General features: G+C 41.0%; 1 protein-coding gene across 4 annotated transcripts in view; it reads right to left on the reverse strand.

Annotated features, from left to right (window-relative positions):
* The window catches only part of LOC141173701 (3'-5' RNA helicase YTHDC2-like), a 123,787-nt gene that overhangs the window by 77,511 nt on the left and 20,655 nt on the right, over positions 1 to 25,621 (reverse strand). For all 4 annotated transcript variants that reach the window (XM_073658055.1, XM_073658052.1, XM_073658054.1 and 1 more), the window contains 11 exons: positions 25,388 to 25,534; positions 23,776 to 23,866; positions 22,787 to 22,983; positions 20,853 to 21,052; positions 19,337 to 19,503; positions 12,615 to 12,717; positions 6,717 to 6,873; positions 3,785 to 3,892; positions 3,110 to 3,258; positions 2,322 to 2,457; positions 1,809 to 1,935 (listed from right to left, as the gene is read on the reverse strand). In XM_073658055.1, coding sequence (XP_073514156.1) covers positions 1,809 to 1,935; positions 2,322 to 2,457; positions 3,110 to 3,258; positions 3,785 to 3,892; positions 6,717 to 6,873; positions 12,615 to 12,717; positions 19,337 to 19,503; positions 20,853 to 21,052; positions 22,787 to 22,983; positions 23,776 to 23,866; positions 25,388 to 25,529 — 1,577 coding nt within the window. In that variant the 5' untranslated portion in view covers positions 25,530 to 25,534. The remainder of the gene's footprint in view (positions 1 to 1,808; positions 1,936 to 2,321; positions 2,458 to 3,109; positions 3,259 to 3,784; positions 3,893 to 6,716; positions 6,874 to 12,614; positions 12,718 to 19,336; positions 19,504 to 20,852; positions 21,053 to 22,786; positions 22,984 to 23,775; positions 23,867 to 25,387; positions 25,535 to 25,621) is intronic.

Consider the following 25,621-nt stretch of genomic DNA (forward strand, 5'->3'; position numbering starts at 1 on the left):
CAACCACAATCAGTGAGGATAGATGGCTTATGTCACGTGTCCTACAACCACAATCAGTGAGGATAGACAGTGTATGTCACGTGTCCTACAACCACAATCAGTGAGGATAGACGGCTTATGTCACGAGTCCTACAACCACAATCAGTGAGGATAGATGGCTTATGTCACGTGTCCTACAACCACAATCAGTGAGGATAGACGGCTTATGTCACGTGTCCTACAGCCACAATCAGTGAGGATAGACAGCTTATGTCACGTGTCCTACAGCCACAATCAGTGAGGATAGACGGCTTATGTCACGTGTCCTACAGCCACAATCAGTGAGAATAGATGGCTTATGTCATGTGTCCTTCAATCACAATCAGTGAGCATAGACAGTGTATGTCATGTGTCCTACAACCACAATCAGTGAGGATAGACTGCTTATGTCACGTGTCCTACAGCCACAATCAGTGAGGATAGACGGCTTATGTCACGTGTCCTACAACCACAATCAATGAGGATAGACGGCTTATGCCACGAGTCCTACAAGCACAATCAGTGGAGATAGACGTCTTATGTCACGTGTCCTACAACCACAATCAATGAGGATAGACTGCTTATGTCACGTGTCCTACAAGCACAATCAGTGGAGACAGACGGCTTATGTCACGTGTCCTACAGCCACAATCAATGAGGATAGACGGCTTATGTCACGTGTCCTACAGCCACAATCAGTGAGGATAGATGGCTTATGTCACGTCTCCTACAACCACAATCAGTGAGGATAGATGGCTTATGTCACGTGTCCTACAACCACAATCAGTGAGGATAGACAGTGTATGTCACGTGTCCTACAACCACAATCAGTGAGGATAGACGGCTTATGTCACGAGTCCTACAACCACAATCAGTGAGGATAGATGGCTTATGTCACGTGTCCTACAACCACAATCAGTGAGGATAGACGGCTTATGTCACGTGTCCTACAGCCACAATCAGTGAGGATAGACGGCTTATGTCACGTGTCCTACAACCACAATCAGTGAGGATAGACAGCTTATGTCACGTGTCCTACAGCCACAATCAGTGAGGATAGACGGCTTATGTCACGTGTCCTACAGCCACAATCAGTGAGAATAGATGGCTTATGTCATGTGTCCTTCAATCACAATCAGTGAGGATAGACGGCTTATGTCACGTGTCCTACAGCCACAATCAGTGAGGATAGACGGCTTATGTCACGTGTCCTACAACCACAATCAATGAGGATAGACGGCTTATGCCACGAGTCCTACAAGCACAATCAGTGGAGATAGACGTCTTATGTCACGTGTCCTACAGCCACAATCAGTGAGGATAGAAGGCTTATGTCATGTGTCCTACAGCCACAATCAGTGAGGATAGACGGCTTATGTCATGTGTCCTACAGCCACAATCAGTGAGGATAGACGGCTTATGTCACGTGTCCTACAACCACAATCAGTGAGGATAGACGGCTTATGTCACGTGTCCTACAAGCACAATCAGTGGAGATAGGCGTCTTATGTCACGTGTCCTACAACCACAATCAGTGAGGATAGACGGCTTATGTCACGTGTCCTACAACCACAATCAGTGAGGATAGACGGCTTATATCACGTGTCCTACAACCACAATCAGTGAGGATAGACGGCTTATGTCATGTGTCCTACAGCCACAATCAATGAGGATAGACGGCTTATGTCAAATGTCCTACAGCCACAAACTGCTCAAAAGGTAAAGTGGGATGAACACTATCTATACTATCTAGTACTCAAAATAAAATTAATAGAGGAATGGGTAATTACCATCCATTGGAAGCTTTGCTGTGGACATTGGCTCCCATGCCAATAAGCTGCTCTACCTGGCTCAAAAAGCCTCGACCAGCAGCCACCATTAATGGTGAAGCGCTTGATTCACTGTGTCTGTAGTCGACTAGTAAATAAGAAAAAACAGTCTGATGCTTAATATGTAAATATATATGATGCAAACAAATTAATATGTAGCAAAAAATCTTATAACATCATATAATAGGCACAAATTAATGCAAATTATGAATAGCGGGGCCTAGAAGCCAGTGACCTTTCCCTAGGTTAAGCCAAACTGTAGAGAGAGTACAGCTTTATGCCAAAGTTTATATAATGTTTATGGTCAAACTTGTGGGAAAGGGAACAGTAGGGAGCTTAGAAAACAAAATCCATTCCCATTCTCATGTAAGAAATCACAAATGACCACAATGGAGGATGCTCAACAGGCAAAAGAAAAAAATGCATTAGATCGACCTAGAAATATTACTACTAGTAAAGAAGATATGAACTTACCACTGACATTTTCTGTCAATATTAATTGGAACAGTTGTGTGAAGGCATCTAGGTCTCTATGGAGCCAAATATCAGAGAGACACAAGTCCATTTCCTTTATCAGCCGCGGCTCTAAACAATTCACATCCTTCTCAGTCTTAATGGCAAGCGATAGAGAGCAGAAGTAAAAGTTAGCAAGCTGCTACAGGGACTGTATGTCTTCCGTCATATATTTTATTGTCAAGCAGATTTTATTATACATCAGAATCAAAGCAGACTATTCTGCTTTATGTATAGGCAGCAGATTATAGTCAGGATCACTCTATTAGCCAAAACTGCACAGAAATGTTATTTGGTTAATAGGAGCATTCAAAGAATACAAAGGAGAGTTGATGAGTCTGGTGCTGGTGTAGTCATGACGAGAGCACCCCCATGCTTTACTCAGTGTCTGATGGGCTGTCATATATGCAGATCCATAGCTGATAACCATCAATAACAGGTGAGATATACAGGGAGGAGTTCTTCTCATGAATACACCAGACTTATTCATTATATTCCCCGTGTATGCCTTTAGCACTCTTAGTTATCAAACAAAACGGTCCCCATACTATGCTATGCTTACATAGAGCAGCATAGTCTGATGACAGCTTTAAGACTAGCTCAAAATGTGGCATATATGAGATATCGAAATATTAGAGTTAGGAGCAAAGAATACCCCTTATATTTTAACCATCAGTTTCAAGAAAAAACTATTACAAAACTACTACCTAGTTGTATTTCGGCTGCCTAATTAAGTGACTCCACCTTACCAGCTGACTGAATACAGTGTCCCCTCCGTCATCCAGTAGATCATAATCCACTGCGATGCTGGTAATGCTCCTCTGCCTTTGGGTGTCGCTCTTTACACTGTTCTCTTTCGCCGAGTGCCATTCAGACAGAGTTGTCTTTTGTTTTTCCTCTGTGACAAAGACATTATTATAGAGAAAACACATGTAATGTAGATGTATGATTATCCAGATCTAGATGTTCTCCTATTTACCTATGAAATTTAGTGTGCATTAGCTCAGGACTGAATCTGGTGCTCAGTTCCTTATACCTTACACAAAGTGTCATTACGTGCATATTTGCTGTGTATTTTGGTGTGTATTTTTGACTCATTAGGGCATGTGTACACACATTCGTGAAAAAACGCTGCAAATACGCAGAAAAACACAATGTGTGTGCACTGACCTCACACCTCTCAGCTGTAATGCCTCCTTACTTTTCCCTTTCTTCCTTCCTGCTACTAAAATGATTTTTCTCAGTCACTACAGCCTGCTGTGACCCCCGGAGGATGTAGCTGCCGGATCAATCACTACACCAGTCCATGCACTTGGGAACTTGGATCTTCTAGTTGTATTTTTTTTAACTTTCTACTAATTTTTATATACAAAATGAGTATACCATGCAGTAATTCACTACGTATAATGAGTATCAGTACTTACCACACTGCTTCTCTTTCTTGTATTTCAGCATATCCTTATTTCTGTAGCCCATAGTTCTTAAAATATCCTCTAAAAACAATTCTTTTACTTCAAAGGGTTGTCCTTGTACTTCAGGTGACAGAAACATAACAATATTAATCAGGTGAAAACCATAAGCACTTTCTTTTAGAAATAAAATTAGTAAGCATTTGCCTTAAGGACAGATTCGACTCCACCCCAAGTCCATGGCTGAGTACATGAGTCTATGCATTGGGGGATAAAAAAATAATTGACTGTTCCTTATCTTATAGCTGTTGTGGGGAAAGCATGGTCCCATTAATGAGAATAAGGCCTATGCATGATACCTGCAGAGCATCGGATGGCAACTCTGCCACCATCCTGCCCAGTCTGCAGTTGCGTCTCTCACCATTCGATGTCAGAACCGACAGGAGAGTATAAATATCCCAAATCTCCGCCATGGTCAAATAATTAGGCAAGACTCTAAGAAGCATACTACCAGCACTCTACAACCTTTGGCAAAAATTATGGAATCACTGGGCTCGGAGGATGTTCATTCAGTTGTTTAATGTTGTTGAAAAAAAGCAGATCACAGACATGGCACAAAACTAAAGTCATTTCAAATGGCAACTTTAGGGCTTTAAGAAACACTAAAAGAAATCAAGATTAAAAATGTGGTACTCAGTAAGGGTAATTTTTTTCAGACCAAGCAGAGGAAAAAAAAATTATGGAATCACCCCGTAAATTTTCATTTCCAAAACTAACACCTGCATCAAATTAGATCTGCTCGTTAGTCTGCATCTAAAAAGGAGTGATCACACCTTGGAGAGCTGTTGCACCAAGTGGACAGAGGATTATCAAACTCTTAAAAGAAGGTAAATCATCACGCAATGTTGCAAAAGATGTTTATTGTTCATAGTCAGCGGTGTCTAAAATCTGGACCAAATACAAACAACATGGGAAGGATGGTAAAGGCAAACATACTGGTAGACCAAGGAAGACATCAAAGAGTCAAGACCGGAAACTTAAAGCAATATGTCTCCAAAACAGGAAATGCACAACAAAACAAACGAGGAACAAATGGGAGGAAACTGAAGTCAGTGTCTGTGACCGAACTGTAAGAAACCGCCTAAAGGAAATGGGATTTACATACAGAAAAGCTAAACATAAGCCATCATTAACACCTAAACAGAAAAAAACAAAGTTACAATGGGCTAAGGAAAAGCAATCGTGGATTGTGGATGACTGGATGAAAGTCATATTCAGCGATGAATCGCGAATCTGCATTGGGCAAGGTGATGATGCTGGAACTTTTGTTTGGTGCCGTTCCAATGAGATTTATAAAGATGACTGCATGAAGAGAACATGCAAATTTCCACAGTCATTGATGATATGGGGCTGCATGTTAGGTAAAGGCACTGGGGAGATGACTTTCATTACATCTTCAATAAATGCCCAAGTTTACGTTGATATTTTGGACAGTTTTCTTATCCCATCAATTGAAAGGATGTTTGGGGATGATGACAATTTTTCAAGATGATAATGCATCCTGCCATAGAGCAAAAACTGTGAAATAATTCCTTGAAAGAAGACACATAAGATCAATGTCATGACCTGCAAATAGTCCGGATCTCAATCCAATTGAAAATCTTTGGTGGAAGTTGAAGAAAATGGTCCATGACAAGGCTCCAACCTGCAAGGCTGACCTGGCAACAGCAATCAGAGAAAGCTGGAGCCAGATTGATGAAGAGTACTGTTTGTCACTCATTAAGTCTATGCCTCAGAGACTGCAAGCTGTTATTAAAGCCAAAGGTGGTGCAACAAAATACTAGTGATGTATTGGAGTGTTCTTTTGTGTGTTTGTTTTTCATGATTCCATAATTTTTTCCTCAGAATTGAGTGATTCCATAATTTTTTCCTCAGAATTGAGTAATTCCATAATTTTTTCCCTCTGCTTGGCTTGAAACAAATTACCCTTACTGAGTACCACATTTTTAATCTTGATTTCTTTTAGTGTTTCTTAAAGCCCTAAAGTTGCCATTGGAAATGACTTTAGCTTTGTGCCATGTCTGTGATCTACTTTTTTTCAACAACATTAAACAACTGAATGAACATCCTCCGAGCCCGGGGATTCCATAATTTTTGCCAGGGGTTGCATATACTTTTCATTCTATCAGCTAAAAAGTGTCTAGATTTGTATTTTACAATCCAAATATAAGGTACAGGTGCAGACATATTATACAGCTGATCATGAATACATAAAAGATACAACCAAGTATTTGACGGAGCTGCTGTCCATCTTCACATTCCCCCTTTTCTTTACTGTATGGGATATCACAAGTTTAAAAGATCTCCAGAAATCCCCAACAAAGAGGTCAGTCCCCAGCTTCAACCCAGCAGCACTGTCCACAGCGTTCCATATGTATCCAACAAGCTTATAACATTAGAAGCCAAATTTTCGGTGCATGATGAAGGCTTTACTTCTGCCATCTACAATACTTGGGGTACAATGGCAGCTGTATTTACTAAGACTTTACAATGTGACCATTAGCAAGAATGAAGTCTTCCCATAAGTAAAATTTTCACTTATAAAACAAGGACTCCTATATCCCATAAAAATGAAAGTGTACAGGCTATTTTGTTAAGAAAAGAAATTGGAAATCAAACGAGATCAAAAGTGTTTTAATGCAATGTGATGGCGCAGGTGATGCCTTAGACAATCATAGCAGAGAACATAAAACTTCTCTAAGTTTCAAGAAATTGCCAAGCAGAGAAAAATAAAATGCTAACATAAAATGCAGGAAGACCGTACTTAGCATAAAGGATAGAGATCTCAGAAATTAATTCATATAGCTAAAAATCAAATACCAGATTATCAGGATTATTTGGACATTAGTAATTTGAATTACAAGGTTCCATTTGGAAAGCTACTTACTGTACAAGACAGGACACCCTCCAAAGTATCTAAAGAACAAGTTTACGTCCAATGCGGCACTGGAGAGAATAAGTTTCAAAGTTGGATGTTTCTGAATTAAATCTCGGAGTTTCGTTAGCAGGAAGTCGCTGAACCGATCACGTTCATGAACTTCATCCTATTACATGAAATGAAATTGAAAACAGCTCAGCAGCCCAATCAAAATAAAGACATGATGTGGAAATTGCAATAAAGTTCTCACATTGTGTCAGCTCTCTGAATTAGTCTGGTGAAAAAGTAGTACCATCTCTGCATTTTCTATGGTGAATCCGGCTGATTCTGACAGTCTGCTCCTCACTCCTGCAGCTGCTTACTTTGCAATGATGTTTTAAAACGTCAGTACAAAGTAAAATGCGGACCTCCAGTACAAAGTAAAATGCGGACCTCAGCTTCTTTCTCTGCAATGATTTCTTAGAATGTCACTGCAGAGTAAAATTCGGACCACCAGACAGTTAAAGTCTATGTCCAGTTCAGAAGCAGTTAAAGAAGTTCTCCAATTTAATAAATCGCTAGGATAAGTCAGGAGTTTAAGCTGAGTGAGTGTCCCACTTCTGAGATCTCCACTGATAATTAAAAACAAGGGGCCACAACACCAGCAAAGTGACTGTTTTTGTTGCCCAGAGGTGCCTGTCCACTGCTGTACAGGGGAACTGCAGCTCAAATGTATTTTAGTGAATGTGACCATATATAGTTTCCTGCAAAGTGCTAACTTCTCCCTGTTCTCAGGATTGGTGAGGGCCCTAGAGGTCAGACCACCACCAAAGTGAAGGCATGTCCTAGCAATAAGTCATCATTACTCTAAAACAATAATACCCCTTTGAACATATTTTATGCAAAGTTAAAATATTACATATTTGTCTTATTTTAAAGGGACTATCCAAGCTATAATTAAAGGGGTTGTCCGCTACTAGGACAACCTCTTCTCAATCTGAATGTTTGCTTCCAGAAAAATAAATACACTTAGACTCACTTCCCATGTTGGCACCGTTCCACCGGTGTTGGCGCTCGCATACCCAGGGCTCACGTGCGTTTTTTATGACACATGAGCCCTATCCTATGTCCAACCGCTCACTTTCTCTTGATTACTAGTACACCCAAAGGCGGGGACAGTGACACCCGCGCCGACTGGTCACATGGCTAACGTGTTATAAAAACTGCATGTGATCCCCAGGAACGTGACTGCCGACACCAATGGAACAGGGCCAGCACTAAAGGGGAGTAGGAGCGTGTTTATATTATCGGGGGTAAACATTCAGATCCATTCAGATCAAGAAGGGGTTGTTCATGTAGTGGACAAAACCTTTAATTTGTTAAATCACCAGTATTAATGCCATTTCTTTATATGATTTTTGCAATGCAGTCACCTGACCAGTCCCCCACTGACCTCAACTTGTTTCTCCAAATGAAATGTCACATATACTACTGCCCTGGAGGTAACATCACAGGGGAAGAGACCAGAAGGCTACAGGAGGTGTCTAGGAGCAGAGCCAGACCCAGAGGTGAGGGAGTGGAGATTCAGAGATACAGAAGAAATTAAGAATTTTGGAAAATTTTGTTTTTGTGTAATTAATTAAGAAATCAATTTTTCCACGAGGCAGCAAAAATATACATCTTCATGAAAAATTACAGAAAAGAAGGCACCTGTATATACGTACAGTGGTGGCCAAAAGTATTGGCACCCCTGCAATTCTGTCAGATAATACTCAGTTTCTTCCTGAAAATGATTGCAATCACAAATTCTTTGGTATTATTATCTTCATTTAATTTGCTTGCAAGGAAAAAACACAAAAGAGAATGAAGCAAAAATCAAATCATTGATCATTTCACACAAAACTCCAAAAATGGGCCAGACAAAAGTATTGGCACCCTCAGCCTAATACTTGGTTGCACAACCTTTAGCCAAAATAACTGCGAACAACCGCTTCCGGTAACCATCAATGAGTTTCTTACAATGCTCTGCTGGAATTGTAGACCATTCTTCTTTGGCAAACTGCTCCAGGTCCCTGATATTTGAAGGGTGCCTTCTCCAAACTGCCATTTTGAGATCTCTCCACAGGTGTTCTATGGGATTCAGGTCTGGACTCATTGCTGGCCACCTTAGAAGTCTCCAGTGCTTTCTCTCAAACCATTTTATAGTGCTTTTGGAAGTGTGTGTTGGGTCATTGTCCTGCTGGAAGACCCATGACCTCTGAGGGAGACCCAGCTTTCTCACACTGGGCCCTACATTATGCTGCAAAATTTGTTGGTAGTCTTCAGACTTCATAACGCCATGCACACGGTCAAGCAGTCCAGTGCCAGAGGCAGCAAAGCAACCCCAAAACATCAGGGAACCTCCACCATGTTTAACTGTAGGGACCGTGTTCTTTTCTTTGAATGCCTCTTTTTTTTTCCTGTACACTCTATGTTGATGCTTTTTGCCAAAAAGCTCTACTTTTGTCTCATCTGACCAGAGAACATTCTTCCAAAACGTTTTAGGCTTTCTCAGGTAAGTTTTGGCAAACTCCAGCCTGGTTTTTTTATGTCTGGGGGTAAGAAGTGGGGTCTTCCTGGGTATCCTACCATACAGTCCCTGTTCATTCAGACGCCGACGGATAGTACGGGTTGACACTGTTGTACCCTCGGACTGCAGGGCAGCTTGAACTTGTTTGGATGTTAGTCGAGGTTCTTTATCCACAATCTGCACAATCTTGCGTTGAAATCTCTCGTCAATTTTTCTTTTTCGTTCACACCTAGGGAGGTTAGCCACAGTGCCATGAGCATTAAACTTCTTGATGACACTGCGCACGGAAGACACAGGAACATTCAGGTCTTTGGAGATGGACTTGTAGCCTTGAGATTGCTCATGCTTCCTCACAATTTGGTTTTTCAAGTCCTCAGACAGTTCTTTGGTCTTCTTTCTTTTCTCCATGCTCAATGTGGTACACACAAGGACACAGGACAGAGGTTGAGTCAACTTTAATCCATGTTAACTGGCTGCAAGTGTGATTTAGTTATTGCCAACACCTGTTAGGTGCCACAGGTAAGTTACAGGTGATGTTAATTACACGAATTAGAGAAGCATCACATGATTTTTCAAACAGTGCCAATACTTTTGTCCACCCCCTTTTTTAGTTTTGGTGTGGAATTATATCCAATTTGGCTTTAGGACAATTCTTTTTGTGTTTTTTCATTGAAGACAAATTAAATGAAGATAATAATACCAAAGAATTTGTGATTGCAATCATTTTCAGGAAGAAACTGAGTATTATCTGACAGAATTGCAGGGGTGCCAATACTTTTGGCCACCACTGTATAATCATCTATGATTAATATATCTATCAAATAAAGTATTAAATAAAACTTTGAATCACATGCATAAATCATACCAGCAACTGTAATGCTTACATAACATGGGAACATAACTGTGTCCTGCTTATAATGTTGCTGCACTAAGGAACAACCAAAAAATCACTGCACCTGGATTTACAGGGCAAAACGAGAGCAATAAACAAGACTGATAAAAACTGTCATGTGACACTAGCCACATTTTAATTATTAGATCGATGGCGATGGATTTGATTGTGGCAGGAACATCAATCATCACTTCATGAGACAAAACAAATATAAAGGCTTCATTTACAATACACTCCATGATCCCAACCTCGTCAGTTCACCATTTACAAGCTCCTAGTTTGTAAGCCACAGCAGATCTGACGTCCATCTGCTTTACAGGGAATTATCGCTGTAAATATGGATTGGATTTTTATTTACAATGCTTATTTCTTTTACCTAATGAGAAAACTCCAGAGCTGCCACTTTATAGAGTGCTTGTATCATTTAGGAAACAGGAGCAATATAACATTACTATGGTTTTGTGTGTTAACCAGTTCAAGAATGGGCACATTTTAGTTTTTTCGTAAGTGTGCTTTTTAAAGAGCGGTAAATTATTTTCTCGTTCGGATATTTAAATCATCTTTACATCTTTTTTTGTGAAACATGGGGCATAGTTCTTAATGACGCTGTCATATTCTCTTTTTTTTTTTTTTTACTTATAGCGGACAGTATTGGTGGTAAAATATGGAAAATACGTGTCTGTTTTTCCAATTTTTTTTTTCTGACCACAAAAGACTACTAAAATACATTCATAAAGTTTCCCCTGTCTGTAACAATTACTTTTATATATCAGAAACTGGGCAGGGCTAGTAACAGTGATCTGGATTTGCAGCATTTTTTTATTTTTTACTTGCATTTTATTTAATCATTTTTTATTTATGTATTTTTCATTTAGTTCACATATTGTACCCCACATAAGGTCAAAAAGGCCTTTAGGGGGCATTTCAAGAAATATTTTTTTTCTTATTTACCCTGTAACTGGGGTTAGCACATTAGCCCCAGTTACAGTAGAAATGCAGCCCCCTGGCTGCTTATGAGAGCCGACTGGGTCTCCTAGGACCCAGCAGCTCCTACGCCCTCCTTACACCCAACGAACAAACGACCTGACCACTGGTTCCTGAGGAAGAAATGCAGTTAGTGCTGTGTATACACTGCTATGGAAGGTATAGTCGGTAAGAAACCGTCTGTGCCGCCTTCTCTATGGGAAGTCTGGCTGTCTCTGGCAGGTCGGTCCCCGCTTCTGCAGCTGCATGATCGTGTGCAGTGCACTGCAATGCAGCAACATATGGGAACGTCACTGCAGAGTCTAACGCAGACCGCCTGAACATTTATCGTCTATAGGCAGTTCAGAAGTACTTAAAGATCTGCAGAAATAAACAAACTCAATAACCAGGATATCAGATGAGCCCTACAAATCTGCAGCATATATACATTGGGTGCAAATTAAGGACACAGCGAACGTCATAGTTAGGAGAATAAAATATAAAATAAACATAGAGGCCGAAATTATGCTGGTAGATAATAATCTGACTCTGCCGTAACACGCCTTGATGGGCGATAATAGTAACATGTCAATGTAAGCGAACTATCGTAGGCTTTCATAAGAATGATTGTGCACAGAATTGTTCATTCTTCGCAGTTTCTATTACCATCAGCAGCACTTATTGAGCCAGTATACATTACATATTATTTCATTTTTGAGATCAGAGACCAAATGAACCTGATTCACCAGGACTTTCTATAATATGTACATTAATTTAAAGAAGTAAATTAGCTCTCCTCCAGAAGGAAAGAAACACTCTAGTGCCACCTGTACTTTGCTGTTCTCTAAAGGTGGCACTAGATAGAAAGTCTTCTTTCTGGAGGGAAGACTATTTGCATATTTTCCAAAAGAGCATTGCCTGAAACATTTTCTACACCAGCTGGATCCGAAACAGGAGAACTAGTATTTCCTGAAGGAAGGGAGAGTAAAATAAGATTATCATACTGTAGATGAAGAACACTAGCCATAATGGAAACATGAAACGAACAGTAGTGCGGATTAATAATCTGCAAGAGAGACTATGTTGAAGCGCATTAAAAACATGTCTAAAGTTTGCAGCTACATGCTGTATACTTAATTTTTATAATGGGATTCAATGCCAACGCATGCCACATTATACCTATGCGGTGGAATATATGTTAGGAAAATCCTGTCAATGTGTATGAAAGTGAAAAATGATGTGACAACTGAGCCTTACTGTGAATGCTAAAAAAGCTGGAGGCTGGCTATATATTACATTTACAGCCCTTCACCTCTCCTGAATGAAGACTCCTATCTACATCCTATTTCTAGCTACTAATGGGTGGAGGGGGTCACATTGCACAGATCCCAACCATCAAAGTATTTCATAACTGGAAGTCACCTTCTATCATTCATCTGCCTCCAATATATACAGCATTATATTAATATTCACAGTGCAGCTGGAGCTAAGCAGTATATCTTACCACAATGACGTGAGTTACTGTTGAAAGTGTAGCATCTCCAGCCATCAGAGTACGCAAGAGAACTCCATTAGTGCAAAAGGTGAGGAGCGTCTTTGGAGAAACCCTATTTAAGAGAAAGCAAAATACTTTTTTAATTTAAATGTTTTAAACAGAACAATTTATGAAATTATTTTTTATATATTGTAGTAATGTATACCTTGTGGTGTCAATAATTCCAGACGTTCTACAACTCCATGAAGACACCTTTTAACCTATTGCTGAAGGAAATCTTTATTTTTTTTTATCTTGGTCAAATCATTATGTAGCTCCCACTCATATAATCCATAAATATCTGTAACCCATCACATCATGGACTCCACAAGACCTCTGAAGGCATCCTGTGATATCTGCCTTTAAGATAATAGCAGAAGATCCTTTAGGTCTTGTAAGTTATGAGGTGTGGCCTTCAGGATTCAGCTTGGTTTTCCAGCATATTCGGCAGCTGCTCACTCAAAATGACATTAAGGTAATTTGGAGGCCAAGACAACAAACCAAACTTTTTGTCATAACCTTCAAACTATTCCTGAATAAAGGCTGCAGTGTGGCAAGGTGCCTTATCCTGCTGAAACAGGCAACACCACTGTCATGTACTTGGCCTGCCATCATGTTTAGGTATATGGAACATGTCAACATAAACATGAGTGCAAGGACCCAAAGGTTTCCAGTGAAATACAACCAGAGCATCACACTGCCTCCACCGGCGTGCCTTCTTCATGTACTCCATCTTTAATGCAGGTAAGCAGAGCACACACCTGGTCATCCACATTATGTAAAAGACAACGTGATTCATCAAACCAGACACCTTATTCTATAACGTCATGGTCCAAATTTGACGCTAATTTTCTCATTGCAGACACTTGTCAGCATGAGCACAGGTTGTTCTTCCCTGAACCATTCTTGACAGGTACTAACCAGTACAAGCTGGGAATACCCCACATTTAGGAAATGACAGTCCTCTAGTCATTGTGATTTGGCCTCTGTTAAAGCCGCTAAAATCTTTATCATTCCCCACTTTTACTGTTTCCAGGACATCAACTTCAAGAACTGACAGTTCATGTGCTGCGTTTTACAGTGGGCATGGAAAGTATTCAGACCCCTTTACATTTTTCACTCTTTGTTTCATTGCAGCCATTTGGTAAATTCTAAAAAGTTCATTTTTTTTCTCATTAAAGTACACTCTGCACCCCAGCTTGACTGAAAAAAAACAAATGTAGAAATTTTTGCAAATTTATTACAAAAGAAAAACTGAAATATGACATGGTCATAAGTATTCAGACCCTTTGCTCAGTATTGAGTAGAAGCACCCTTTTGAGCTAGTACAGCCATGAGTTTTCTTGGGAATGATGCAACAAGTTTTTCACACCTGGATTTGGGGATCCTCTGCCATTCTTCCTTGCAGATCCTCTCCAGTTCCGTCAGGTTGGATTGTGAATGTTTGTAGACAGCCATTTTCAGGTCTCTCCAGAGATGCTCAATTGGGTTTAGGTCAAGGGTCTATCTGGGCCAGTTAAGAATGGCCACAGATTTGTTCTGAAGCCACTGCTTTGTTATTTTAACTGTGTGCCTAGGGTCATTGTCTTGTTGGAAAGTGAACCTTCGGCCAAGTTTGAGGTCCAGAGCACTCAGGAAGAGGTTTTCATCCAGGATATCTCTGTACTGTATTTGGCCGCATTCATGTTTCCTTCAATTGCAACCAGTCGTCCTGTCCCTGCAGCTGAAAAACACCCCCATAGCATGATGCCGCCACCATCATGTTTCACTGTTGGGATTGTATTGGGCAGGTGATCAGCAGTGCCTCGTTTTCTCCACATATACTGCTTAGAATTATCACCAAAAAGTTCTATCTTCGTCTCATCAGACCAGAGAATCTTATTTCTCATAGTCTGGGAGTCCTTTATGTGTTTTTGAGCAAACTCTACGCGGGTTTTCATATCTCTTGCACTGAGGAGAAGATTCCATTGTGCCACTCAACCATAAAGGTCCGACTGGTGGAGGGCTGCAGTGATAGTTGACTTTGTGGAACTTTCTCCCACCTTCCTACTGCATCTCTGGAGCTCAGCCACAGTGATCATGGGGTTCTTCTTTACCTCTCTCACCAAGGCTCTTCTCCCACGATTGCTCAGTTTGGCTGGACGGCCAGGTCCTTCCATTTAAGGATTATGGAGGCCAGTGTGCTCTTCGGAACCTTGAGTAATGCAGAAATTCTTTTGTAACCTTGGCCAGATCTGTGCCTCGCCGCAATTCTGTCTCTGAGCTCCTTGGGCAGTTCCTTTGAGCTCATGATTCTCATTTGGTCTGACATGCACTGTGAGCTGTGAGGTCTTATATAGACAGGTGTGTGCCTTTCCAAATCAAGTCCTATCAGTTTAATTAAACACAGCTGGACTCCAATGAAGGAGAAGAACCATCTCAAGGAGGATCACAAGGAAATGGACAGCATGTGCGTTAAATATGAGTGTCTGAGCAAAGGGTCTGAATAGTTATGACCATGTGATATTTCAGTTTTTCTTTATTAATAAATTTGCAAAAATTTCTACATTTCTGTTTTTTTCAGTCAAAATAGGGTGCAGAGTGTACTTTAACCGGTTCCCGACCGCCCACTGTACATAAACGTCGGCGCTGCCTGGGCTCTGTGCAGCGCCGACGTTTAAAAACGGTGGCTGGTCCAGCAGCGCTCAGGACCCCCAGGGTCCTGCAAGCGCCGCGGTTCCGATGCAGAGCGACAGCTCTGATAGGGGACATCATCGGGACCTGATTGGATCAGGTCCAAATGATGTTAACCCTTTGCTATCTTCTATATGCCGCGATCTATAGTGATCGCGGCATATAGAAGATAGTGAGAGGAGAGGGGGTCGTCAACTTACTTCTCCGACGGCCCCCTGATAGCTTCCAGGACCTTCCGTTGTTATGGCAGCTGGAGGTCACATGACCGCCTCCAGATCTGCCATATATGGTGTCCTGCTAGGCTCAGCCTGCAGCTGAAGCCTGGCAGGACACACTGACTGTGAAACAGTCAGCAAAGATGTCATGTAATGTAATACATGTCTATTACATTGCATGACATCAGTGATTAGAAAAATAAAAATTAATGTTCCATACAGGGACTAAGTAAAAATGTAAAAAAAAATGTTTTCAAACTGTTAAAAAAAATCACAAAATAAATAAAATAAATAAATAAAATATTAAACCAATAAATCCGTATATTTATGCAAAAACAAAAAAAGTACACATATTTGCTATCGCCGCGTCCGAAACAACCCGATCTATAAAACTGTCACACTAATTAACTCCTTCTGTGCACACCATAATAAAAATAAATAAAAAACGGAGCAAAAAACTATGCTTTTTCATCATATCGCCAAACAAAAAGGGGAAAAAAAATGCGATCAAAATGCAAAACGGAAATAAAAATGGTACCGCTGAAAACGTCATCTTGTTCCGCAAAAAAGAAGCCGCCATACAGCTCCATCAGCCGAAAAATAAAAAAAAGTTATAGCGCTCAGAATAAAGCGATGCAAAAAAAATATTTTTTCTATAAAATTGTTTTATTGTGTAAAAGCGCCAAAACATAAAAAAAATATACAGCAAGTGTAGTATCGCTGTAAACGTACTGACCCGAAGAATAATGCTGCCTGATCACTTTTACCACACGCAGAACGGCATAAAAAAAAAACTCAAAAAACAATTCATGAATTGTTGGTTTTTGTTAATTTTACCTCCCAAAAAACGGAATAGAAAGCGATCAAAAAATGTCACGTACCCAAAAATGGTACCAATAAAAATGTGAACTCGTCCCGCAAAAAACAAGCAGTCATATGACTGTCGGCAGAAATATGGAAAAATGATAGCTCTCAAAATATGGCGATGCAAAAACTAGATTTTGCAAAAAAAAAAGCATCTCTTAGTGTGTGACAGCTGTCAGTCAGAAAAACCCGATATAAATCTGGTATCTCTGTAATCGCATCGACCCGAAGAATAAAGTAATCTAATCAGTTATATCACACGAGGAACAGCGTAAAAAATAAATAAAATCAATTCTTCACCAGCTACTGATTTGCTTATTATGTCTCCCAAAGATCGCAGTAAGGCTCTGCTCACATTTATCCTGCGCTCTGCGCTGAGCACTTACACCAGAGTTTCCGTGTACATCTCTGAAATATGTGATTCAGACAGAACCCATGACGGAAGATTCCCTGTAATGAGGCAGATATAGGCCACTGTGGATGCCATCTGGCATGTGATCCCACGGTGTCGTTTTAGGCATGCATAAAAGTGCGGTTGGCCACAGTTTTGTGCACTTCTGAAAAAAAGGACACCGCTAAACAGAGGCCAGACGGAGTCCAGAGTAACTCTGCTGCCTCATTACAGGGAATGGATCCCGCAGGGGTTTCATCTGAATTACATCACTTAGAAATTTAGATGGAAACCCCGATGTAAGTGCTCAGCCTAGAGCGCCGGATAAATGTTACGTAAAATGTTCCCAATAAAAGCTTCAACTCAGTCCTCAAAAAAAGCTAGTCCCCACTCAGGTCCATCATCTGTTAAAAATATAAGGGACTTCCAAGTTACTGGTAGCAGAAAGGCTCTGGAAAAGCTAAATGGCCCTTGCCCCCCAAAAGAAATTCAGAAAATTTTGTGCGCCTAAATCCAAATGCCTATTCTACAATAATTTGTTCTCCAATTGTCAAATAGCGCTCCGTCCCCCCCAGATCTCGCCGTATGGCTAAGCGGTACGATACAGCCACATATGGGGTATTGCCACTTTTAGAAGAAATTGTGTGACACATTTCGGCACCATTTTTACCCATTGCCCTGTGTCAAAATGTAAAATCTGAGGGTAAAACATTTTTTTGTGGTAAAAATACAATTATGTTTTCTTCACTGCCCAATGGTATAAATTTAAAAATTAAAAAATACTCACTACTTCCCTAGATGAATTCCTTGAGAGGTGTAGTTTACAATATGGGGTCACTTGTGGGGGTTTCTGCTGTTTCGGCATGTCAGCGACTCTTCAAATGTGACATGGTGTCTGCAACCTATCCCAGCCAACATAGCGCTCCGTTCTCTTCCAAACCCTGCCGTACACCAAAGCAGTGGTTTTCCCCCACATATGGGGTATCGGCGTACTCAGGAGAAATTGCACAGCAAATTTAATGGTGCAATTTCTCCTGTTACCCTTATGATAATGCAAAATTAGGGAATGAAAAACATTTTTTGTGGGAAAAATGTGAAAATTTTATTTTTATGGCTCAATATTATAAACTTCTGTGAAGCACCTGGGGGTGCAAGGTGCTCACCACACATCTAGATAAGTTCCCTAAGGGGTCTAGTTTCCAAAATGGTGGCACTTGTGGGGGGTTTCCACTGTTTAGGCACATTAGGGGCTCCCCAAATGCGACATGGCGTCTGCTAATTATTCAAACAAATTTTACATTCAAAAAGTCAAATGGCGCTCCTTCCCTTTTAAGCCCTGCCGTGCGCCCAAACAGTGGTTTGCCTCCACATATGGGGTATCGGCGTGTTCAGGAGAAATTGCACTACAAATTGTGTATTCCATTTTTTCCTGTTACCCTTGTGAAAATAAAAAAATTGGGTCTAAAATAACATTTTTGTGAAAAAAAGTTAAATGTTCATTGTTTTCTTCCACGTTCCAAAAATTCCCCTGAAACATCTGAAGGGTTAATAAACTTCTTGAATGTGGTTTTGAGCACCTTGAGGGGTGCAGTTTTTAGAATGGTGTCACTTTTGGGTATTTTCTGTCATAAAGGCCCCTCAAAGTCACTTCAAATAAGATGTGGTCCCTAAAAAAATGTTTTTAGAAATTTTGTTGGAAAAATGAGAAATCGCTGGTCAACTTTTAACCCTTATAGCTTCCTAACAAAAAAAAAATTTTGGTTCCAAAATTGTGCTGATGTAAAGTAGACATGTGGGAAATGTTATTTATTAACTATTTTGTGTGACATATCTCTCTGATTTAAGGGCATGAAAATTCAAAGTTTGAAAATTGCAAAATTTTCAACATTTTCTGATTTTTTTCACAAATAAACGCAAGTACAATATGTCACGAAAAAACAATCTCAGAATCAGGGGGATCCGTTGAAGTGTTCCAGAGTAATTACTTCATAAAGTGACAGTGGTCAGAATTGAAAAAATTGGCCCGGTCACGAAGGCAAAAACAGGCTCTGGAGCGAAGAGGTTAATGATAAAAAAATGAACTTTTTAGAATTTACCAAATGCCTGCAATGAAAAAGAGAAAAATTTAAAGGGGTCTGAATACTTTCCGCATCCACTGTATATGCCTTCCCTTGACACATACCCTTGTAACAACATAACGAATGCTATTCATTTCAGCTATTAGTAGTTTACGAGGAGATCACACTTTCAGGTTTTTCAAAGTAGTTTTAAATTCCAAAACCAAGAGTGGATTAAAAAATAAAGTGGTCTTGGTCTTTCCTTCATACCGAGCAGTTGTGTCCAACAAAAAAGGCTGACTTCGCCAAGGGCAAACAGATGTTGCAGATTTTGGCTACCAATTACATTTTTATACTTGGTCAGGTTCTGTTTGAATTTCATTTTTATAGGCTTCAAAAACTCTAGCCTTGCAATGGATTGCAATGAAATCAGGTTTGGCTGAGTTATAATTTAGGACTAGTCTTAGAAAATGAGTGAAGTAATGAACATACCGGCTCTCTAAACGAATCTGGTAACCAATAGTTTGACCAATTTTCTCTCCCCTTTCAGCAGCAACCCTTTCAGCAACAGCAATTGCAGCCAGGCGCCTCGGCTGGGTGCAGAAGATTCGACAAGCAGTTCCATTTCTGTAGCAATCATCAAGAAGGAACTGGGAAATCTTACAGACAAAACATTTAGAGGAAGAAGTCACACCAAGACAAAAAAGTGGTCACTGTGCTAAATAATAAACATAACAAATACTAAACAAAATCAACCTGTGTGTCGCCCCCAACCACACCTGCAGTTTTAAAGGGAGGGTGTCACCCCCATGGGCGATATCAGACCTCTACTATGGGCATACAAGTGATAGAAAAGTAAATCTATACTTACCTGTATGGCCCATAGTAGAGGTCTGATTGCAGAGAAATCTGATTTTATAAAGTCTGTTTTCCAGAGGCTTGGCATCCGGGGGACGCCAAGCAAACCCCTCCTATTCTGCTTACTATTCCCCTAAATCACCTCCTCTGTGCTAAATTACCATATTCCCCCCTCCCCTGCTCGTCACAGGGACCTGTGACCTGCCCTGCTCTGCCTCTCCTCCCGGGCATGCGCAAAGCACCGCTCCCATGGAGCGCGCTCTGTTTCCCTCTGGCTCCGTTTGGCTGCGTACTGCCAGCGTAGTGGAAGTCTCAGTGACTCACTGTCAATTGCGCAAAACAAGGCTGCAGCGCAGTACGCAGCCAAACGGGGCCGGAGGGAAACAGAGCGCGCTCCATGGGAGCGGTGCTTTGCGCATGCGTCGGAGGGGAGGCAGAGCAGGGCAGGTCACAGGATCCTGTGACATGCAGGGGAGGGGGGGAATATGGTAATTTAGCACAGAGGCGGCGATTTAGGGGAATAGTAAGCAGATAGGAGGGGTTTGCTTGGTGTCCCCCGGATGCCAAGCCTCTGGAAAACAGATTTTATAAAACCAGATATCTCTGCAATCAGACCTCTACTATGGGCCATACAGGTAAGTATAGATTTACTCTTCTACCACCTGTATGCCCATAGTAGATTTCTGATATCGCCTGGGGAGGGTGACACATTCCCTTTAACCATTAGAAGACAGGCATGCTGAATGCAGTTGGTTGCACACTGATTCCCAGGACGTTGAACAGCGGCCATGACCATAATCTCTGGGACTAGATGAGAGACTGAAGAACTGTCTCTTACCTGACAGCATCTGTGGCTACTTTTAATTAGCCAGCCTGTGCAATATCACATATGAGTCACTGGACCAGGCCCTGCAAATCAATTAGCCCCAACTCTAATGCTTAAGGTTGAACATGTTGAGTTTCCACATGCACTATTCATTTACTCACAAGGGCGATAAGCCCCAGCTGAGAAAGCATGCATGGTTGTCAGTTCATACATGCTAAGCAGATTTATGGCAGATAGAAAAGATTAGCTTTGCCTACACTGATTGAAGAAATCACATGTACCCGAAGGTTATTTAGATTTTTCAATGAAAAATGTATGTCCTACCTGGGTGGTTTTTCCTGATCCTGTTTCTCCAACAATCAGAACAACTTTATTTTCCTTAATAATCTGAACAACTTCCTCTTGCTTTTCAAATACTGGTAAAGACTGACGGAAAGAGTCAAAGTCAGATTCCCCTCTTCTCACAGGGACTTGGGGGATGCCATTGTTTAACCGTCCACTGGTTTTGTTCATTTCACGGCTCTCTACAAACAATAATTAAAAATTCCTAAACCTGGCAAACTCCACCAGATATGGCCCCAAACTAAATCCATAACCCAAGAAGATTCCTTTAAAAATCATATGTTCAGGGCTTACCTCTATTATGCACAGCTTCACAGAGTTCACATAACTACCGCATTTTTTGGGACTACAAGACACACTTTTTTTCTTCCAAAATTTTGAAGGAAAGTGGGGGGGGGGTGCATCTTATAGTCCGGACGTACGGTCCGGCTGTGGATGGTGTGGGGGGAGCGGCAGCGGCGGAACAGCGGGTCACAGGAGACAGGAGCCGCCTGCTGCAGCTAACACTGCTGTTAAAGAGAATGAATATTCACACCCATGGGAGTGGAGAGCAGTAAATATTCATTCTCTTAATAGCAGACACTTGTGATCACCGAGCCGCTGCAGGAGCCGCGGCTGAGGCTAACACTGTGCGCGCTAATAAGGAGAAATACTATTCACTGCCCCCAACGCCCTTAGTCCCGGCATGGAGAGCAGTGAATATTCCAGCAGCTGACCTCAGCGTGTGAGGGTGCATGGCAGTGACGTTACAAGGTGAGATCACCAGCTGGCAGAAGAGCCGGATGCAGCGCTGGAGCAGAGGGGAGGTGAGTAGGATCCTTAATTTTTTTTTTGTGTGTGTGTGCAGTGTGATGGAGATGGGGGTGCCATGCATACCAGGATGGGGGTGCCATGCATACCAGGATGGGGATGGGGGCCACACATAATAGGAAGGGGGGGCCATATATATCAGGATGTGGGCATATATATACCAGGATGGGGGATATTAGTACAGAATTGGGGGACATTACCCCTATAACTGTGTCAGCAGCAGACCCCCTTCCCCATAACAGTGTATCATGACCACATTTTTTGCTTCAATTTTCTATTTTCCTCCTCTAAAACCTAGGTGCATCTTATGGTCTAATAGTCTGAAAAATACGGTATATTACATAACTCTTAGATCTTGAAATTACCAATTTCATGTATATGTATATGACAGTATATCTCTTCAACACAAACATGCTTTTAACCCCTTTACGACATAGGGCGTATTAGTACGTATCTGTGCCCTGGGACTTATGGACCAGATACGTATTTATAAGCCCTGGCGATTTAGCCTGCACACAGGCTGTGCGGGCGCGATCGCCGCTGGGTGTCAGCTGACTGTCATAAAGACCCCTCAAAGTGACTTCAAATGTGATGTGGTCCCTAAAAAAATGGTTTTGTAAATTTTGTTGGAAAAATGAGAAATCGCTGGTCAACTTTTAACCCTTATAGCTCCCTAACAAAAAAAAATTTTGGTTCTAAAATTGTGCTGATGTAAAGTAAACATGTGGGAAATGTAATTTATTAAGTATTTTGTGTGACATAACTCTCCGATTTAAGGGCATAAAAATTCAAATTTTGAAAATTGCTAAATTTTCAAAATTTTTGCCAAATTTCCGTTTTTTTCACAAATAAACGCAAGTGATATCGAAGAAATTTTATCACAATCATGAAGTACAATATGTCACGAAAAAACAATCTCAGAATCAGTGGGATCCGTTGAAGTGTTCCAGAGTAATTACCTCATAAAGTGACAGTGGTCAGAATTGTAAAAATTGGCCTGGTCATTAACGTGCAAACCACCCTCGGGGGTAAAGGGGTTAAAACACCAAGAGTGAAATGTGCGGCAAAACCACAGCATTTTCAGAACAAAAAAATGAAACACTCACCAGTTTCCAATAAAAACACATTTCCCCGCTCTGTTTGCGGAAGCAGGTCGGTCCTTTCCTTAATAGTCACAGGAAACCGCTGGAAGAGATTTCTCATGGCGTGTCTTGTGGTCTGAATCAGGCAGCAGGACATATGAGCTCTGAGACCTTCAGAACCATCCTTTTTCCATACGGTTAGACATCTATTAAATCCTTTGCTGAAAACAAAAGCAAAAAAGTAGATCTAGATCAAAATTTTAATCATTCAGATTTTACTACAAGAAATCGCTATGAAAATAACAATTTTCAGATCTAAATTTACTTTCTTTTAACAAAAGCTTAAAAAGGAACGAGTCGCTAGGAAAGGCTGCCATTATATTAGGACAGACTTCTAGCTTATGTGGCACCAGACATTGTAAACCTCAGTGCCATAGCTCTGGTGCTCCCCACAGTCATTGTCTAACTGTTTAGCTGTAGCAAAGACGTGCCATCGGCACCACTGCAGCTAATCACTGCCCTTAGAAGTGCATGGCATGTGATGGCTGAAGCCAGTGACTGGCTGCAGGAGTCATGTGTGCAGAAAGGCAAGTCAAGTTAACAAAGACTACAAGGACCTCAGTAAAATTTAGATAAATCCTTTAATAGCAGTAAAAAAAAAAAAATTGACTTTCCTCTAAGAAAGAATTGTGCCCACTGACGGTATATGTTACAAGAGTTACCCCATGGCAATATGCGGATACATGGATGGAAACAATTTTCAGTTTTTTGCTAAAAGTAATGGAAAAGAAAAATAAAGAAATCTACAGAATGTAGACGTGAACCAGTGATTTCTGAGTCATTTCGTTCTGTGTTATAATTGAGGCAAGACATTTTCTGCCAAATAGTCACATTCGCTACTGAAACAACAGTTTCACTAAATGAAGTGTGACAAAGTATTTATATTCGGAGGCTAGATGAACCTTTTCATTACAAATAAAAAATTAATATGTAAGGTTCAAGCAGTAACTTACCCGTTGCTCTTAGATATTAGTCCAAGTGATTGGGCAAGACGGTGGATAAAAGCTCTCTCAGTGCCGGTCAGGGAAGAAGGGAACTCCATCTCTGAATCATGTGAAAAGTACAATAATTCAGACTCTTTTAGTACGTTTAACCAACATTCAGTCCAAGTAATATCATATTAAAACAGTTGCTATTGAAAGTTTTCTCACAATCACAAATGAGGTAAATTGTAAAGTTCTTGTGAAAACAAGCAACTGTGCAATTCACTTATTAACAACCCTCTCTGTTTTCTGTCTGTTTTTCTCTGTTTTCAGGGAAGAAAGGAATATTACCAGATTTTGCAAACTATAAGATGCACTTTTTTCCCCCAAATTTGGGAGAAAAATGGGGGGGGGGGGGGGTCTTATAGTGTAAATATAGCTTTCAGTGGGGAGGGGGTGGCAGCAGCAGTGGAGCAGGGTCGCTGCTGCAGGAAGCCAGTGTCGGCAGGAGTGAGGCAATGCAGCAGGCCCTGGACTGAGAGGAGGGGTGTCTCGGCAGTGGGCTTCAAGAAAATATCAGCGGTGTAGGCAGGAGCGGAGTCTCACTCTGCACATTGATTCCCTGGCTTGGGTGAATCAGGAAAATGGCCACTGAAGGCGGCATATGCGCAAATCTATATCTCGGCTCAATGACGAGCCGAGAACTCAATCTGCGCATGAGCTGCCTCCGGCAGCCATTTTCCTGAAGCACCCAAGCCAGGAGATCAATGTGCAGAGCGGGACTTCGATCCTGCCTGCACTGCCGACATTTTCTTAAAGCCCACCTCCGGAAGATCAATGGCCCCTGCCTTGCAATACCGGGACAACTCCTCCTCCCTGCCCAGGGCCTGCAGCATCGCCCCATTCCTTCCGCTACCGGCTTCCTGCAGCGGCAACCCTGCCTCCTGTGACCCTGCTCCACCGCCCTCCCTCCAATAAGCTAAATTCGGACTATAAGACGGACCCCCATTTGACACATGAAAAAGAAAATTTTCCTCCTCAAAATTTGGGGTGCGTCTTATGGTTCAGTGCGCCTGATATTCCGCAAAATACTGGAATTCTATAATATACAGCTCATCACCCAGATTACTGGCCACATCTACAGTCTACCAGCATTGGACAGTTTATTAGGCAGTAGGCAAAGAGCACATGCTCCTACACTGGATTCAGCCAGCTTCAGAGCTCCTGCGCTCCTCCAATGGCAGAGTTATAGTGGTTGAATTATTGACGCCTGAAACGCTTCTGAGCATTATCTCATCTACCACTATGAATTTTAATTCTATGTTTTGAAATAAAGTTTTGAAGATTTTATTTAGTTGCCAACACTTGGAATTTTTCTTCATAATTGATAGTACAATGTTACTTTTTATTATCTGGGTATTTCATAAGCACAAATTCTCTGTCACCCATTTATTACATGAGTCACTCACTTTATGAGGAAAGGATCCACAACAAGGAAACAACAGATTTATGAACAAGAGCGTAAAAATATAGAAGAGGAGTCAGGCATGTAAACTATATACGTGCATCTATTTTTGCTGTACAATGAAGCGTTCACATAATGAAATTACAAAGTAATAGAATAATGGTCCTGACTATATACCTTTCTCGTCACCATTACGAAATCTTTCCAATGCGATATTAACAGCAATCTCCACCTCTTCATCTATATGAATGTCCTTCAGCCCTTTCGCTTTTCCAGATTTGGAAGTGCTGGATTTCAAAATTGCGCCAGAACGTGACATTTTTACTGCACAAAAAAAATATATATTTATCTACTTTACAAAAAAAAACACACACAACAAAAGGATCAAACAAGTATGTAATCAACTTTACT

Source organism: Phyllobates terribilis, unplaced genomic scaffold (assembly GCF_046119375.1).
Source record: "Phyllobates terribilis strain yellow unplaced genomic scaffold, ASM4611937v1 Scaffold_13__5_contigs__length_258822181, whole genome shotgun sequence".
Lineage (NCBI taxonomy): Eukaryota > Metazoa > Chordata > Amphibia > Anura > Dendrobatidae > Phyllobates > Phyllobates terribilis.